The 15,495-nt window shown below is 41.0% G+C and overlaps 2 protein-coding genes across 4 annotated transcripts in view; one reads left to right on the top strand and one right to left on the bottom strand.

The window, feature by feature from the left end:
* Positions 1-1,017: 1,017 nt before the first annotated feature.
* LOC139706652 (5-hydroxytryptamine receptor 3D-like) lies at positions 1,018-3,616 on the bottom strand. Its single transcript, XM_071614884.1, is given in 6 exon segments — positions 1,018-1,265; positions 1,573-1,643; positions 1,774-1,892; positions 2,606-2,679; positions 2,682-2,725; positions 3,570-3,616. Coding segments are annotated over 6 exon segments (603 nt in total).
* Positions 3,617-11,341: 7,725 nt separating this feature from the next.
* Abcc5 (ATP binding cassette subfamily C member 5) overlaps positions 11,342-15,495 on the top strand; it is a 79,872-nt gene continuing 75,718 nt past the window's right edge. For 2 of the 3 annotated variants that reach the window (XM_071615148.1, XM_071615149.1), the window contains exons 1-2: positions 11,342-11,428; positions 14,957-15,139. In XM_071615148.1, the coding sequence (XP_071471249.1) occupies positions 15,011-15,139 (129 nt within the window). In that variant the 5' untranslated portion in view covers positions 11,342-11,428; positions 14,957-15,010. Of the gene's footprint in view, positions 11,429-11,806; positions 11,968-14,956; positions 15,140-15,495 lie in introns of those variants that run through there. The other variant, XM_027951509.2, reaches the window with a different exon arrangement.

The following is a 15,495-nucleotide window of genomic DNA, read 5'->3' as shown; positions in this document are numbered from 1 at the left end:
ACAACAAATGAAAGAAAGGGAAAGAAATAATTGCTAAAAAGATTATATTTGAGTTATAATTAAGTCACTCTCAAATCTCTTTTTTTCTGAACTTTGGGAGTCCAACAAATCATAGCACAGCTCTCCTATAGAATGATACATTGAGCTTCTGTATACCTGAGGCAGCTGGTGGGAGAGATGGGCCAACAAAGATTTTCAAAATTGTAGGGCCAGTGCTAGGAAAGGGAATTTTCCAGTTATGTATGGGGGCATTTATGTTTCTCCCAAGTAAATGCCACTTTCAAATGTGCTTCCCTAGGCTTAATGTTCTTTTCTTAGCATGAATAGAAAAGGTATATCAACTCAAATTGCAGCACAGACACTGAATGGTAATACAGGATTATGTTAACACTCAAAGTGCTTAATGATGAATGAGTCATATGCCAGGCTGTGACAAAAGGCCTCACTCTTTAAGCAAGAGAGGCCCTGTTCTGGCACATTATTAATTTCTGAAGCTGAAATCCAGAGTAAATGGATTTAAGAGGTTAATCTCTATTTTATTATAATTCCTTCTAATATATTTTAGCCCCTTCTTCTCCATGCCCCTACTTGGATACAATTTTTAAAAACACACAATAAAATTCTTGTTTTGATAATTGGAAGTTTATGCAAGAGGATTCTCAACTCTAAGTTTTTTGACTGTAATATAAAAAAAAAGGAAGAACTGACACCTTCTGCAAGGGGTTTTTTTTTGGGGGTGGGTGGGGGTGATTGCTTCAGGAAGTATTCTGGGAACCCAAATCCTGAGGATGTAAGATTGTAGGACTCATGGGAGGGCTGAGTGGAGCTGATAGCATGCAGGAGCTATTGAAGGGCATAGGAAAATATCCAGGTGGGTTCTTAAAATGCACAGAAGAATAGGGTTGAAAACCACATGGTTGCCATGCCAGTGAGGCTGAAATATGGATAGGCTTGAGAGCTTGGCTGGCTTTTGAAGACAAGAGAAGCTCCTGCCTGGGATTCATGGTGGGCATCAGCCTAGGTGTTCCAGAGGACATTGACTGTAGTGATGAGGGAGGCCATGAAGAGCAGGTAGAAGTAGAAGATCAGAAAAAGGTGGAAGAGCAGGGTGTCCACCAGGTGGCTGAACTTCACCCACAGTTCCACCAGGTGCTGCTTCTGGCCTTTCAGTTCCCACTGGGCTCTTGCTGATTCGGGGCTCCCATTTGGCTCTGCCCCTCTGGTATTTGATACCTTCCCCACCAAGTCTCCTGGCTCCTTCAGCCCTGTGGGGAGGACAGAAAGTCAGCCATGGAGTGCAAAGTTCACCTGGGCAGGAAGGGAGTCAGAGGAGGAAAAAGGAGTAGAGAAGTGAAGGAATGGGAAGAGAAAGTGGGCAGTGCTGGCTTCCTCACCAAGCAGGTGTGGGCCTGAAGTCCTGACCCTTCTTCCCCTTCTGGGTCCCACAGGGACAGCACCTCCTTGGGCTGATGCAGGGCCTCAGCCAGGAGTGGAGCCACCCAGGCATGGGTAGGGGCTGGTCAGGTACAGGTGATGAGGATGGGCTCCAGTAGGCTGGCCATCATCAGGGACAGACATGGTGTGAAGTAACATCTGAGGGCAATAAGTCATTCATCATGAAAAGAAATAAGCTGTAGCCCAAATCACACCCTTAGCCCCATTTTGTATTTTATTTAGAGACAGGGTCTCACTGAGTTGCTTAGTGCCTTGCTTTTGCTGAGGTTGGCTTTGAACTCGTGACCCTCCTGCCTCAGTCTCCTGAGCTGCCTGGCCAGAAAGGTCATCTTGAATGGGGCACAGTTCTGTTTTTCTGCCTTCAGGCAGAAGCTGAGGGCATCAGTAGCCACCAGAAAACCCCTGGGCATTATCACATAGAGCCTGGACTTGGCCATCTGATAGGGAGAAAAGGGAAGATCAAGTGAGGGGTGACTGGGAAGCTGCCAAGTCAGATAAGAACAACCGCTGGGATTTATCCCAGGCCCGACTATCTAGTGAGGAAACCTTACCTCATGTCTCTTTTGGTGTCCCCTCTCTCCATCCAAAGTCATCATAGGGTTTGATTTTGCCATGCTGCTTACCACCAAATGCATCTGTCTCCTTCTTGACCCAAGGTGTCAACTTTCTCCACTACCAATGTGTTCTCAGCAAGACTGTGGGAGCAGATGCTTTAGAATCACATGCATTTCGTCTTTTATTTCTGCTTGTTCCCACTGGTAGACTCTCAAGACCAGTGGGAGGAAAACTAGACAGTGGAGATACTGAGAGTTTTTCAGAATATAGAATCATAATATTCCTAAGACTGTGCTTATAACTCTTCCCACCATATTCTGTAAAACAATAAACATGAAGATTCCTGCCCTCCAAAACTGTTCTGATAGTCCTTAAGGGAAGGGAGGTTCACCCTACTTTAAATCACTGACACAGAGACTTTGTTTTTTCCTCAAGGGAAAAATTACTTAATGAATATTATCTGAAAATCAGGTATTATTCTAGCACTAGTGATATACCAGTAAAAAATGTGACAACCCCCACAGAGTTTACATTGTAATAGAGGACATAAGCTATAAATTATAGAAGACCACAACCAGGGCCCCTAAGCTCATGCAGAAAATGCATACTGGTTGGTGCCCACCGTTATCTGCATTGATCTTTGGTGGATCTCCAGAAGCATCCACTCCCCCTTATTCCAAATGAGATTCTGTGATGTGTTGGAAAGCACCCTGAACTTCTTCACCATGCCAGTTCCGTGTCCTCTATTGCAAAGGAGACCCAGACAACACAGCTCCACAAATGCTCCCAAGCTCCTTGCCTACATTGTTGGATTCCTCAACGCTCAGCTTCCAGACCCCTTTCAGAGATTCTTTCACTGTACCCTCTCCTCGCTCAAAGCCCCATTTCTGCCTCTCTACAGTCTACTTTAATGAGCCTCCCTTACTTGTGTAGATATCAGAGCCAAAGGTGAGTTGCAGTTCTGTTCATCAGAGGGGAAAGAGATGTCCAGGTGACAGATGCCAGCCTCCAGCATTGACCTTCTATATTTGATGCAATCTTCACTGTGAACATAAACCACAAGACCCGTAGATTTCTGATCCACGTCCAGGCTATATGTGAGACAGACAGGGAGGTGGATGTTGTGAAGTTCCCAGCAGACTTGACCTTTCTTTCTTAGGTCACCCCAATTCCTGGGCTCCATCCCCATTCATCTGACTTCTCCCTTCTATCACCAAAGTCTGAGGTTTATAAGCTATTTGGTTCAGATTCTGCTCTTTTCTAAGCTGAGGCTTCGAATAGCCACAACTGGTTACTGGTGCCCTTCTGTGGTTTCCTTCTTGTTTTTTTTTTTTTTTTTTTTTTTTTTCCAGATCTGACACTTACAGCTCCTCAATGAAGGTATCTGGAAGCCATGGTTTCTTAGAAGTTATGATGAGCTTCTTGATGATACCATATTCATCTGGGTTTCACCCACTGAATGGGTTGTACCAGATGAAGAGGAAACCCCAGCATGAGATAAACACGGGTACGACTGATTTTAGCCCGGCTCTTCCTCCTGCACTTACATTTCCTTTTACCATGATTTCTCACTCTCCCACTTCCTTCGCTGGTGACCACTTGCCATGATATCACTAGCAAGTCTTACTTGATTTCTTTGGCTCTGAATCCCCTGAGATGGATGCACTTAAGTATTGGCTCCCATGAGCTTGGTTTAATGTCACCTTCTTCCTGTGCTTCATCTCTTTTCTCTTAAACAAGCAAAATAATCAGCAACTTTCTGTGTTCATTATTGGTCTGTTCGAACTTATCTATGGTATTCTCAGTGCTATTGAATTAATCTGCAAAGCTGGACCTGGAATAGAAAAGGAGAGGTACCATAGTAAAATAAATAGGGAAGAAGTCCTATTTTAAAATTTAAAAATTGAAAAAACAGGGGCTGGGCCTGGGGCTCAGCATGCATGGGGCACTGGGTTCGATCCTCAGCACCACACAAATATAAAATAAAGATATTGTGTTCACTTATGACTAAAATATAAATATAAAAAAATTGAAAAAACAATTTTTATCCAGGATCATTAACTCCAAGAAGGCAGGTTTATTGCCACCATCTGCTCCTTATTCATTTTCAAGGCTGTATAATGCAGCAATTATGAGTTTTAATCAGAAACCACTGAAAACTGTACTTTAAACCAATCCAGGGTACATCCAGTGGAAAAAAAACCATTAGAAGGGTCCGTTGGGAATATGTTTCTGGTGGAATATTCCAAAAGGGAACAGACTTTGCCTGCAGTGATATTAGGGCAACATTCCCTGTCATGTCTCCTTACCCATACAATGAACCTCAAATTAAAAAAAAAACTTTTTAAAAATAATTTTCCCAAATTTGTATTGTAATAAAATACATATAACATAAAATTCACTGTTGTAACCATTTTTAAGTGCATGGTCCAGTAGCATTAAGTACATTCTTATTGTACAACCATCACCACCATCCATTGCCAAAACTCTTTCTGTCTTGCTTAACAGAAACTCTATACCCATTAAATAAGAACTCCCTATTCCTCCTCCCCCAGTCCCTGGAGACCACTATTATGCTTTCTGTCTCCATAATTTTGACAATTCTAAGTACCTCATGTGCATGGATTCATATAGTCTCTGTCTTTTTTGTAACTGTCTTATTTCACTCAGCTTAATGTCCTATTGAACATTAATATCCATGTTGCAGTGTGTCAGATTTCCTTCCTTTTTAGAGCTGAAAAATTTTCCATTGTACGTATATGCCACCTGTACATATATGTCTATCCACTTATCTGTCAATGGACACTTGGGTTGCTTCCATGTTTTAACTCTTGTAAATAATTCTGCTTTGAACACAAGTATATAAATATCTGTTTGAAACCCTGTGTTCATTTCTTTTGACTATATACCCAGAAGTGGGATTATTGAGTTATATGGTAATTTTATTTTCAACTTTTTGAAGAACCACCAAGTTTTTTCCTACAGCAGCTGCATCATTTTACAAACTTACCAACAGTGCACAAGGGTTCCAATCCTCCACATCCCCATCAACATTTATTTTCAGTGTTTCTTTTCCTTTAAATAGTAGCCATCTCATCTTAATGGGTATGAGGTTCTATCTCATTGTAGTTTTGATCTGTATTTCTGTAATGATTAGTGAAACCCAGAATCTTTACATATGCTTATTGGCTATTCATATACATTTGGTGAAATGTCTGTTCAAATCCTTTGCCCATTTTTGATTTTTTTTTTTTTTTGTGAGTCTCTAATTTTACAAAATCCAGAGTACCCACTGCTCACTACTAGACCACTGCAATGTCGGATCAGGACTTATCTCTTCTAGTATGACATCCCTATCATGTGGATGCCAAATGAAAAGCCTTTTGGTCAAACAAACACTTCTTGGAAGCCAGAAGGGCCCACCCCATGCTAGCCAAAGCCTGAGAAATTGTTGGTAAAAGTTTCACCTCTCCCTCTACAGAGCAGAGACCCTGGGAGAGGAATGCCAAGCCTGGGACCTGAGGAGTGTTACTGCAGAGAGAAAACAAGGGACACTGGGAGAAGTGTGAGCTCCACGTTCCTGGGCCAGGGAGAGTGAAAGGTGGTGAAAGTTGACAATGTGAGCTGAATCAGGGATTTGTCCCCAATTTTAATTTCTGTGTTCATGCAAAACTTGCTTAAATGTGTATGCAAAGTCAGCCCTGTCCACAACTTTACAGTGTCTGCTATGTCCTTAATTTCACAACAGTTTTTTTCCACCTTCACGGAATGTCCTTCTATTGCTTACCTCTGTCCTTGAGACATTTGGGTGATGTCCGTAACAAATTTTGCAATCACAGTTCTCCTCATTGAATTAATAAGGCATAGATGGTCATAAATTAATGATAAGGAAAGTAACCAGGTAGGTAGGTAGTAGGTATCTATAGGATCTTAAGGAACTCATGTTTTTAAAAAATTTAGTGAGTATATACTGTATCTCCATTATGTGCTGTGATTGTTTTCTTCTGAAACTCAGTAGTCTCCATCACTGAGATGATCATAAAGAGAGTTCATTGATATTCAATCTCATATCCCTTTTCTGTTAGAGTCTGTAAATAAGTCAGGATGGCACCTGGAAAATGTTAGAGTCTGTAAACAAGTCTGGATGGCGCCTGGCAAAATGCCAGAGGGAGTGGTTTGTGAGGTGGAGCCAGCGAGCCATTAAGTGTGGAGATTCCTTATTGGTTGACTGATGTATCTAGTTTATGCTAATTAGATAAGCTGTGTGGAATGTATAAATACTGCTCCTGTCCTGCAATAAACGGCTCCTACTCCTGCTGTATCAATCTACACAAGTTGTTCGTCACCGCCTCCCCCCCCCCCCCCCCCCCCCCCCCCCCCGTTATTTTGCTGCAGCCGGACTGCGGCACTTTTCTAGTACTTTTATGGTACATTATGTGCTAACATTTCAAGTCGAGTCCATTTTTATCTATCTCTGATGTTGTATTATTCCTCATTGCTCATTTTTTATAATATAAAAGAAAAATACCCAAGACTGGGAAAATTATACTGGAAAAAGTTTTTATTTTTCATGAAAGATTGTCTCATCCACCTCCATCTCCTTAGCATTTCCGCTGGCCCATTTCATTTGGCCTCAAGAGTGCTAAGAAAGATGATTTTTTCCCCTTAACATCAATTGATACTCAGAAACCATGAGGACAGATTATATGCCTGGAAGAGGAAAGACATGCGGAGGGGAGAAGAGCCACAGAAGCAAGTGGAGTGAAGCAACCACAGAAGTGCCAACTCTTAGGATCCTAGGAATGTACAAAGCTGTTAGCATCATGGTTTCCCATGTTTATCAAAATGAACATCCAGTTATTGAGTAGGAATAACAAAAAGTAGCCTAGCTATGTACTCTTTCCCAGTAGTTCTGTGTTTGCTTGGCTCTTGCTCTTATCCTATCTTATCTTGCAGTAGCAGCTGAAGGATGAGGCAGAAGAGGAATTCTTCTCCCTGGATGGAGCCAGCCTCTTTCCCTCTCCCTCCCTTTGGCTCTTCACTGTGATCTTGGTGATGATGCTAACCTTATGGTCATAAGCCACACCTTCAACTCTAGTTTTTAATAATACACACATCAGGGGGCATTAGTTGCTTTCTTTAACAAGCATACCTGGTGACAAGAGAATGTCTTGTAGGATAACCCACCCTTTACTCAAACTAGGTTTAAATAGAGTCTCCAAAAGTCACTGGAAGACAAATTTGGAGAGAAGGAAACAAAAATATGAGGTCACTGGAGCATTGCAAACCACCTCCCCATACTTTAAAATCACTCTGGCATATAATGCATCACCGAAAAGGCATGTACCATCTGCCACTGCTTTCAGGTGGCACAGGCAACTTTTTGACCCTGCTGCCATCTTTAAAAAAAAAAAGAGGCTACCCTTTTTTATAATCAACTTCAGTCTCTGAGGTTTTACATATGGCTTCAGTAGTATCAAATCCTAACACTTTTTAATGGGTCAGAAGCAATTTGGACCTAGGTTTACTGAATGAAGGGAATGATTAGGGGTGTGGGGGAGATGCAGAGGTACGCCACTGCTACAAGAAATTAAATGCTGTTTCCAAAAAATTATTTTTATTTCATGTTCAAATAAGGCTGAGAAATGCTGAATAATATAAACTAAATAGGATTTTAGAAATTCTGTTTTCTCAGAACATCAGGGATAGTATTCCATAGCTTGTTTTGAAGTAAACACTGTTTTAGGTAAACAATAAATTTAGAAGAAAAAAAAACTTGACAAAATCATTTCAGGTAGAATAGAGAATATAGAATGCAAGTAGTATGGTGTGAATAAATCAAGAAATTAAAAACATAAACTAGATAAGTTCTTTAAACTTGAAGTTTGATTAGAACTTTAAGAAGCTACAAGCAAGTAGAACATAAAATAGATATACAATTCAAACTGTCTCTAAATCTCCAAACAATATAATCTCAGACTGTCTCAAGAAGGAATTTTTTAAAGTTTTTTTCTTTTCTTTTCCTTTATATTAACGACTTTCCAACTGCAGGCTACATGTATCCACCTAGTTCTAATTTGGGGGATGAGGGTCTAAAAGAATGCTTTGGTATTGGTATTTTTCAAATATGCCCACAGAGTAACATTAGTAGCTGAAAGGTAATGCTGATTTTCTCTATTGGTGGTCTCTTCTAATCAATAAAGCATATAATTTATGATTTACACACATACACTTATCTTAAAACTATTTCAATCAAAAAAGTTCAATTATTGACACACATTTATCCTAATGGGTGTCAAAAATTAAACTATTTTGGTTGAAAAGTAAATGCAGCCTTTAAATTTTCTCAAGCTGATATTCAGGGTAAACAATGGTTATTATTACTAATGTAGACCACAGTTGTTTATCTCTTCTGATCAAAAGCCCCTTTTTATAGAAAAACACTTAAGAAGTTTTGAGGGGCTGGGGATGTGGCTCAAGCGGTAGTGCGCTCACCTGGCATGCGTGCTGCCCGGGTTCGATCCTCAGCACCACATACAAACAAAGATGTTGTGTCCACCGAGAACTAAAAAATAAATATTAAAAAATTCTCTCTCTCTCTCTCTCTCTCTCTCTCTCTCTCCCACTCTCTCTTAAAAAAAAAAAAAAAAGTTTTGAGGAATGACTGGGAAGTTTGCTCTATACTAAGTCTGCCTAAGAAGGCTTCTGGCCTAAGAAGGCTCTATCTAGGCTAGACTATTTGATTTGGCTGTGGTGTTTTGTGGGACCAGATCACAGAAGGACTTGTACCAAGCTAAAGTTTGGTTTGATCTATTGTCCGGTGTTTCCCCAAACTAGACTAAGGCTCAGACCTCTTTTAAGAGAAACAATTCTCTTAAATACCTGAGGCTGACTTAAGTCACTTTCATTACAATATTACTTAAATATGTACATTCATAAAACCGTGTACAAAGTGCTTATGCTTATACTCATATATCACTATAAAATTAAATTTGCAAATTGTATATCAAGACTACAAATAACATTAGTTTATTATAGTGGATAATGTTTTTTTTTTGCTAAAACAAGATCATTGCTGCCATCCCCTCCCCCCTTTTTTAGCAAGCAACTAGTGTTTGAACACCAGTCATTTTTTTTTTTTTTGAACACCAGTTATTTTGTGAGGGGGCAGTTTCCTCTTTTCTTGAAGTTTAGGGAATATTACCCCCCAAAATATGTCACAACCCAGACACATTTCAAGAAGGGTATATATTATTGTCAATATCATGTAAAGAAGTATAGTTTCTTAGACAGACCAAGACAGGGCTACAGTTTTTTGAAGCCAGGCACCAATGCTATATAGTACATATCCATTGTTTTTCAAAGAAACTATAATAAGTATATTTGAAGCATTTCAGGGACATCTTAGTAGTTTTAAAAAATTTTATACAAAGGTATCAGATTTGCAGCTGTTGGGTTCTACAGTATTTGAGGCATGGCTGGATTCTTTAGGAGGTGGGATCTCATTGCTACCTTAATTTTCATTTTCCTGATGATTAGTGATATTGGGTGTCTTCATATTTGAGAAGTTGCTCAGGTTTCTTTTTCTGTGAGCTGTTTTTCATAGCACTTTCCTTTTCTTATTGAGTTGTAGAAATTACTTGAATATTTTGTATTTTAAGTATCAGTTTTAATTTTGTGGTTTATCTTTCATTTTATGGCATCTTATACATGTTTTAATTTTAATATAGTAAGAAATTATCAACCTTCCCTTTATTTTTTAATCTCAAGTTTTCCCTTACTCCTAAGTTCATAAAGATGTTTCCTACTTTTTTCTAAAAGTTTTTAAGTTTTCTCACACCTGAGTCTTTGATCTACCCCAGATTTCTCTGTGCAGTATGAAGTAGTAAATTTTTCTTTTATATGGACAATTAACTCTTCCAGTGTTATTTGTTTAATGTCTTTATTTCCCCACAGATGTTGAAGGTTGTCTCTGTCACTGATCAAATTTACACATACGTGTCTGTTTCTAGGTTCTCTATTCTACTGCATTGGTCTATTAATTTATCTGTGTTCAAGAATACACTGTAATCCCAGCAGCTGGAGAGGCTGAGGCAGGAGGATTGTGAGTTGAAAGCCAGTCTCAGCAATGGCAAGGTGCTAAGCAACATAGTGAGACCCTGTCTCTAAATAGAATACAAAATAGATCTGGGGATGTGACTCAGTGATTGAGTGCCCCTGAGTTCAATCCCGGGTATCCATCCCCATCAAAACCAAACCAAACCAAAACAAACAATAAACCTACACTGGTGTCAGTAACTTCAGCTTTATGTTAGTGTCTTCACACTAGCTAATTAGTTGTTTGAAAAGGGACAAGTCACTTTATCTACTTTTAAAATCTCTTAAGTGGAAAATCATAATACCTACAAATAGGTTTAAGGAAAGTAAAAGCAAGAAAGTTGTTATGTGAAGCCCCAGAAAGAGTAAGGAGACACTTGGGGCTGGGGATGTGGCTCAAGCGGTGGCGCGCTCGCCTGGCATGCGTGCGACCCGGGTTCGATCCTCAGCACCACATACAAACAAAGATGTTGTGCCCGCCAATAACTAAAAAAAAAAAAAAAGAAATAAATATTAAAAAAAAAGAGTAAGGAGACACTCAATAGAGCAGTCTTTATATTATGATGATGCAGAAGGAACAGATAAAATAAAAAGGAAATGATCGGTCCCCCTGAGAGTCCCATTTCTATTTATTTATTTTTAAAAGGTGAGTTTGCATACCACTTCTAAGGCTCTTGCCACTTTTAAAGCTGTGATCTAGGCAGCACGTTATGTGATGGACAGTTGGGACAAAAGTGAGAAAGGTGGACTATGCAGAATGTAATAGGGTCGAATCAGGAGCCAGCAAATGTAAACTGGTAAGTGCCACAAGAGATAATAAGGTCTGTGGCTGGGGGATCCGGGAAGGCTCTTCTTCAAGCAGAAGCAAGCTACGATGACCTTCACAGTATTTTCTGGCACATGAAGGGCCAAGCATGGTTTGACAGCTCTGCCTATGAACATCAGGCTGCCTGCGAATGAAGCGCCACCGGCTACCCTACAGGATACCCATGGGGACACACGACCTCAAAGAAGATTCCAGGCAGGCTCCCAAAGATAAGGGAAGGATGGGGCAGTACCGGGAGCGCGGTGGAAAGAGGAGTAGCTCCCACCCCATCCCCGGTGTGTGCGGGGCTTCTGGGAAATGCAGTCCTTTGCTGCATGAGGAGCCAGGGGCTCCTGGAAGGGGGACTACAATTCCCTTCAGTCTTCCGAACGGCTTGTGCAGCGCGCTTGCGCGATGTGGCAGCCGATGCCGCTATAAAGGCTTGTTTTGCTCTGGTGCAGATGCTCCGGAGCGTGGTTGAGTGGCCAGCGCTCCTGTCTGGGAGCTGGGGTGCAGGTAGGTGACGGCTTCAGCCTTACCCCTACCGTGTCCTTTGATTGTCAGGAGGATCACCCTCTTGCCTTTCCTTGTGGTGCTGTGGGCTGTGATCGGGGTTCCAGCAGTTCGCGGGAAGCTGGAGACTTGAGATGCGGGGCCTGGCCTCCTTCTGTTCTCCCGCTGTCCTCTTCTTGTGTTGCGCCCTCAGGGGGCTTTCGATGGGGTCTTTGCGTCTGAAAGCAGGCAGGTAGGGTTGGAGTGAGTGGTCGGGTGCCGGCTCCATCCCCGGATGCGGCCACCAGGGGGTGCTGCGTTCCCGGGCGGTGGGTGTGGGTAGCAATCGCATTGCCTCGCCTAGCCTCGCCAGGCCCTTGCTGGCGGTGGGAACGCCCTAAGGCAGGGGCTCCTCCAGCGAAGCTGGCCTGAGAAAAGACTCTACCTCAAAGGTTGTGGGCGGGAGGCCTGGGCACCGGTCTCAAGCTGCTGACTGGAGATAGCGCTATCAGCCACCTCCGAAGTCGGTGATTCCCTTCGTTTTTGCAAACCGGTAAATGGAGGTACGTGACATAAGCACTAACAGCAAGCCCGTGGCAGAGCCGGGAATGGAGCCCATATCTCTTGACTGTCATCGGGTGCCCTTTTCACCTCTACCACACCGAGCTGTGCGTTGCTTTGTATTTACCACACAGGGTCATTTGGTTCGGCACAAACGTGGGAAGCTGGAGACAGGTAGGCGCAGGAACGATTGGGAAAGTTTCTGAAGGTTTTGAAGGAGGAGATGGATAGCTTATACAGTGGTCTTTAGCGTAAATGAAAGGCTGGAAGCTTGGAGGCACAAGTGGATTGCAGGGGGCGTGGTAAATATGTATCCTTTTAGCTTCAGGGTTTCCTTGTGCCAGCTTCAGGGCCTGGCGCACGGTCTCTGTGGTACTGGAAACTACTCAGGAATGTTGTGATAAGGCACTTGGAAACACCAGTCTGCCTGGTTACTGTTCTTGTAAACCTGCGCAGCTCCCCTCCCTCGTGCAGTTGTGTCTGTGTCGCTGTGCAGGGAGAGTGTCTACCCTTTTATCACTGGCGGGGAGACTTCTTGATATAAAAGGCAGCTAGCTGACCAACTGGCCACAACCCAGTTGGTCTAAGCACTTCGTTGAGTCTAAGCACTTCATTGGGGTTCCCCCACATTCATTATTATTGTTCTGCCCCTACCCAGCTCTGCCGCTACCTTAAAAATCCCCTTCTTTTCTTCTACCCTTTATAGCTGACAAGTTAGCTTTTGAAAGACTTTCCAACAACTTCAAGGGGGAACAGGAGGAAAAAAATATGTAAATAGTATATATTAAAAAAAAGTCTGATCTATCCTTAGCTGCTTCAGAGTAGGGTCTTGTTTCCCTCCTAAATCTATTTGGCTTCCTTTTGCTTAGCTGGCCTCCACGTGGAGTGCCCTGTCATATCCCCGAAATACAGAAGATGGTGTCCTCCCTATATTCAAGGCCAAGAGGCAGTAACTTTGTGCCTACTCAGAGCCTATCTACTGTCATGACTAGCCCTTTTTCCAGGAAATTTGAGAGATGGAGGTGTTAACGATAATGGAAACAGTTCCTCATACCTTTCATATTTAGAATAACTTGGTTCCTTAGAACAGGATAGGATAGGTCCCTCAGGGTAGTTCACTAAGGTCCTTATCTTACACCAGTCACAATAGATACAACAAAACAATAATTATTTCTATCATAACAGAAATCATTTCATCCCTGCCACTATCTACTCAAGAGTTCTGCTGATTCTGCTCTTCCTTTGAAATAAAGTAGTTGAAAGCATTTAGCTATCCTGGATTCTTAGGTTATTGAGCTGCTCTTAATATGGGATTTGGTATTGTGAATGAGTTGGTTATCTTGGCCAGCCCTTTTCAAGCTCCCTACCCTATCTCCCTTTCTGACTATTTAAAAAGTAGCACTAATCCTCTTCAGATAATCTGCTAGGGTAGGGAACCTTTGGAGGGGAAGGTTGGACTTCTGTGATCACGGTAACAAGAAGGGTTCCTCTGATCTGCAGCTACAGCTGGAGAGTGGGGACACTGGCAGATGCCAGGTCTGTTTATAGTTTAGCCTTAATGAGGTCTCAATGACGTGATTGCTGTGCTCTTGCTTAGTAAGCTGGTGTTCTTTATGGTGCACTTTGTCATTGGACAAGGTGATTTTTTTTTTAAGATAAATAACTTAGCAATATCAATTTAAGGTACTTGAATCCAGATTTTGAAAAGCAAGAAATCAAGTTTTCTTTGTGCTGGTAACCTGTCTCTGCTGAGTAGATTTAGTCCTCTTTAGGTAGAGGATTAGTAAGTGTTTTTCTCTTTTTTTCTGATACACTTAAAATGAGTTATAATTGTCAGAATTTTGTGCTGCTTGGAGGAGTTGTACTTCTAAGTCACAGGGAGAGCCCTGGATTTGTGCTACATTGTAATTTCTAGTGAGACTGCTGTGCAAGGTGTTTTCTCAGCTTCTATCTGGGAAGTTGCAAACCTTCAGAGTTGGGAGAATGTTTTAGAGAGGCTCTTTTGTGTTTATTTTTTAAAAAGTGACCAGAGTTGATAGAGGAGTATTGATTAGAGTTAACCAAGCAAGCAGTGGTTTAGAACGGAGATTCAGGTGGAAATTAGGTAAGAATGGGGAATTTATTGTTTTTAAATAACAACTTTACTGAGATTTAACTTATTATAAAATTCATCCTTTTAACGTATACAATTTAATGTTGTTGGAGATATATATGACATTTTTAGTACCCCAAGGGGAAATTTTATGTTTAAAATTTTATCCTATTATTTTGTATTTTAGCTGTGTAATTGCATGGAGCTTAAAAACAATATGAGCTAATCTATTAGCTAATTATAAAACTAAGGAGATAGGATTTATCATTGTAGGATAAGTGTTTATAAGTTTTTATTTAATAAAGTTTGGTAGAAGAAATTATATCTTTTAAAATTGTTGAGTTTATAATGTTTAGAACAAATAGATTTTTCCTAGAAAGTCTGAAAAAGAAAAAAAATTATCTAAATGTTCCATCTATTGCATTTGAATATAGTTGAAATGGGTGGATATTTCTTTAGTAGTGTGTTTATTATGTTTTTAAAAATTTTTCCCTTGGGGGTGGGAGAAGTTAATTTTCCTTGATTCTGTTATGCTGATTTTTTTTTGTTTAAAAAAATGAAATGATAGTTCTGAAATTTTGAAAAATCACTTTTATAGCTTAATACTTTTTATGGCTTTTTTTTTTTTTTTTTTTTTTTTGGTACTGGGGATTGAACTCAGGGGCACTCTCCCACTGAGCCACATCCCCAGCCCTATTTTTGTATTTTATTTAGAGACAGGGTCTCACTGAGTTGCAATCCTCTTGCCTCAGCCTCCGAGCAGTTGGGATTACAGGTGTGTGCCACCGTGCCCGGCTTTTTATAGGTTTAATACTTTTGCCCTTTTTTCCAAAGGTATTTTAAAACATGTTTAAACACAATGTAGGAAATATCTGTTCTTGTTGAATTTTTAATTTCAGAAATTCTGAGTGAAACCAAGAGTCTGTGAACCCTGGCACCTCCACTCAGCAAAGATGAAGGATATTGACATAGGAAAAGAGTACATCATCCCCAGTCCCGGCTATAGAAATGTCAGGGAGAGAAGCAGCACTTCTGGGCCGCACAGAGACCGTGAGGACTCCAAGTTCAAGAGAACTCGACCGGTCAGTGTTTCTTTTCCTAGGTGTCCCTTTTCCTTCTGCTTGTTGTATAATATTAGACCACACCTAATTTTTCTTTTTTTTTGTATGGTGCATAATTTAAACATCTATTTTTCTTTATTGGCTTTAGGTCATTGTTAAGAATTTATGTTTATGGTTACTTGGGGCAGGGAGTGTAGCTTGGTGTAGAGCAAGTACTTAGCCTGTAGGATGTCCTGGGCTCAATCTCTAAACTAACAACAAAAACAACACCCAAAAGCAAAAGCCAAAAAAACAAGAACTTATAATTACTTGTGAAGGAGTCGCTGGTTCGTAGTAAACACTTAATAAGTGGAAGGAGAGTGTCCTGCACGCTCTTA

This window comes from Marmota flaviventris, chromosome 8, assembly GCF_047511675.1.
Source record: "Marmota flaviventris isolate mMarFla1 chromosome 8, mMarFla1.hap1, whole genome shotgun sequence".
In the NCBI taxonomy this organism is placed as follows: domain Eukaryota; kingdom Metazoa; phylum Chordata; class Mammalia; order Rodentia; family Sciuridae; genus Marmota; species Marmota flaviventris.
This window is presented reverse-complemented; position numbering and strand designations above follow the sequence as displayed.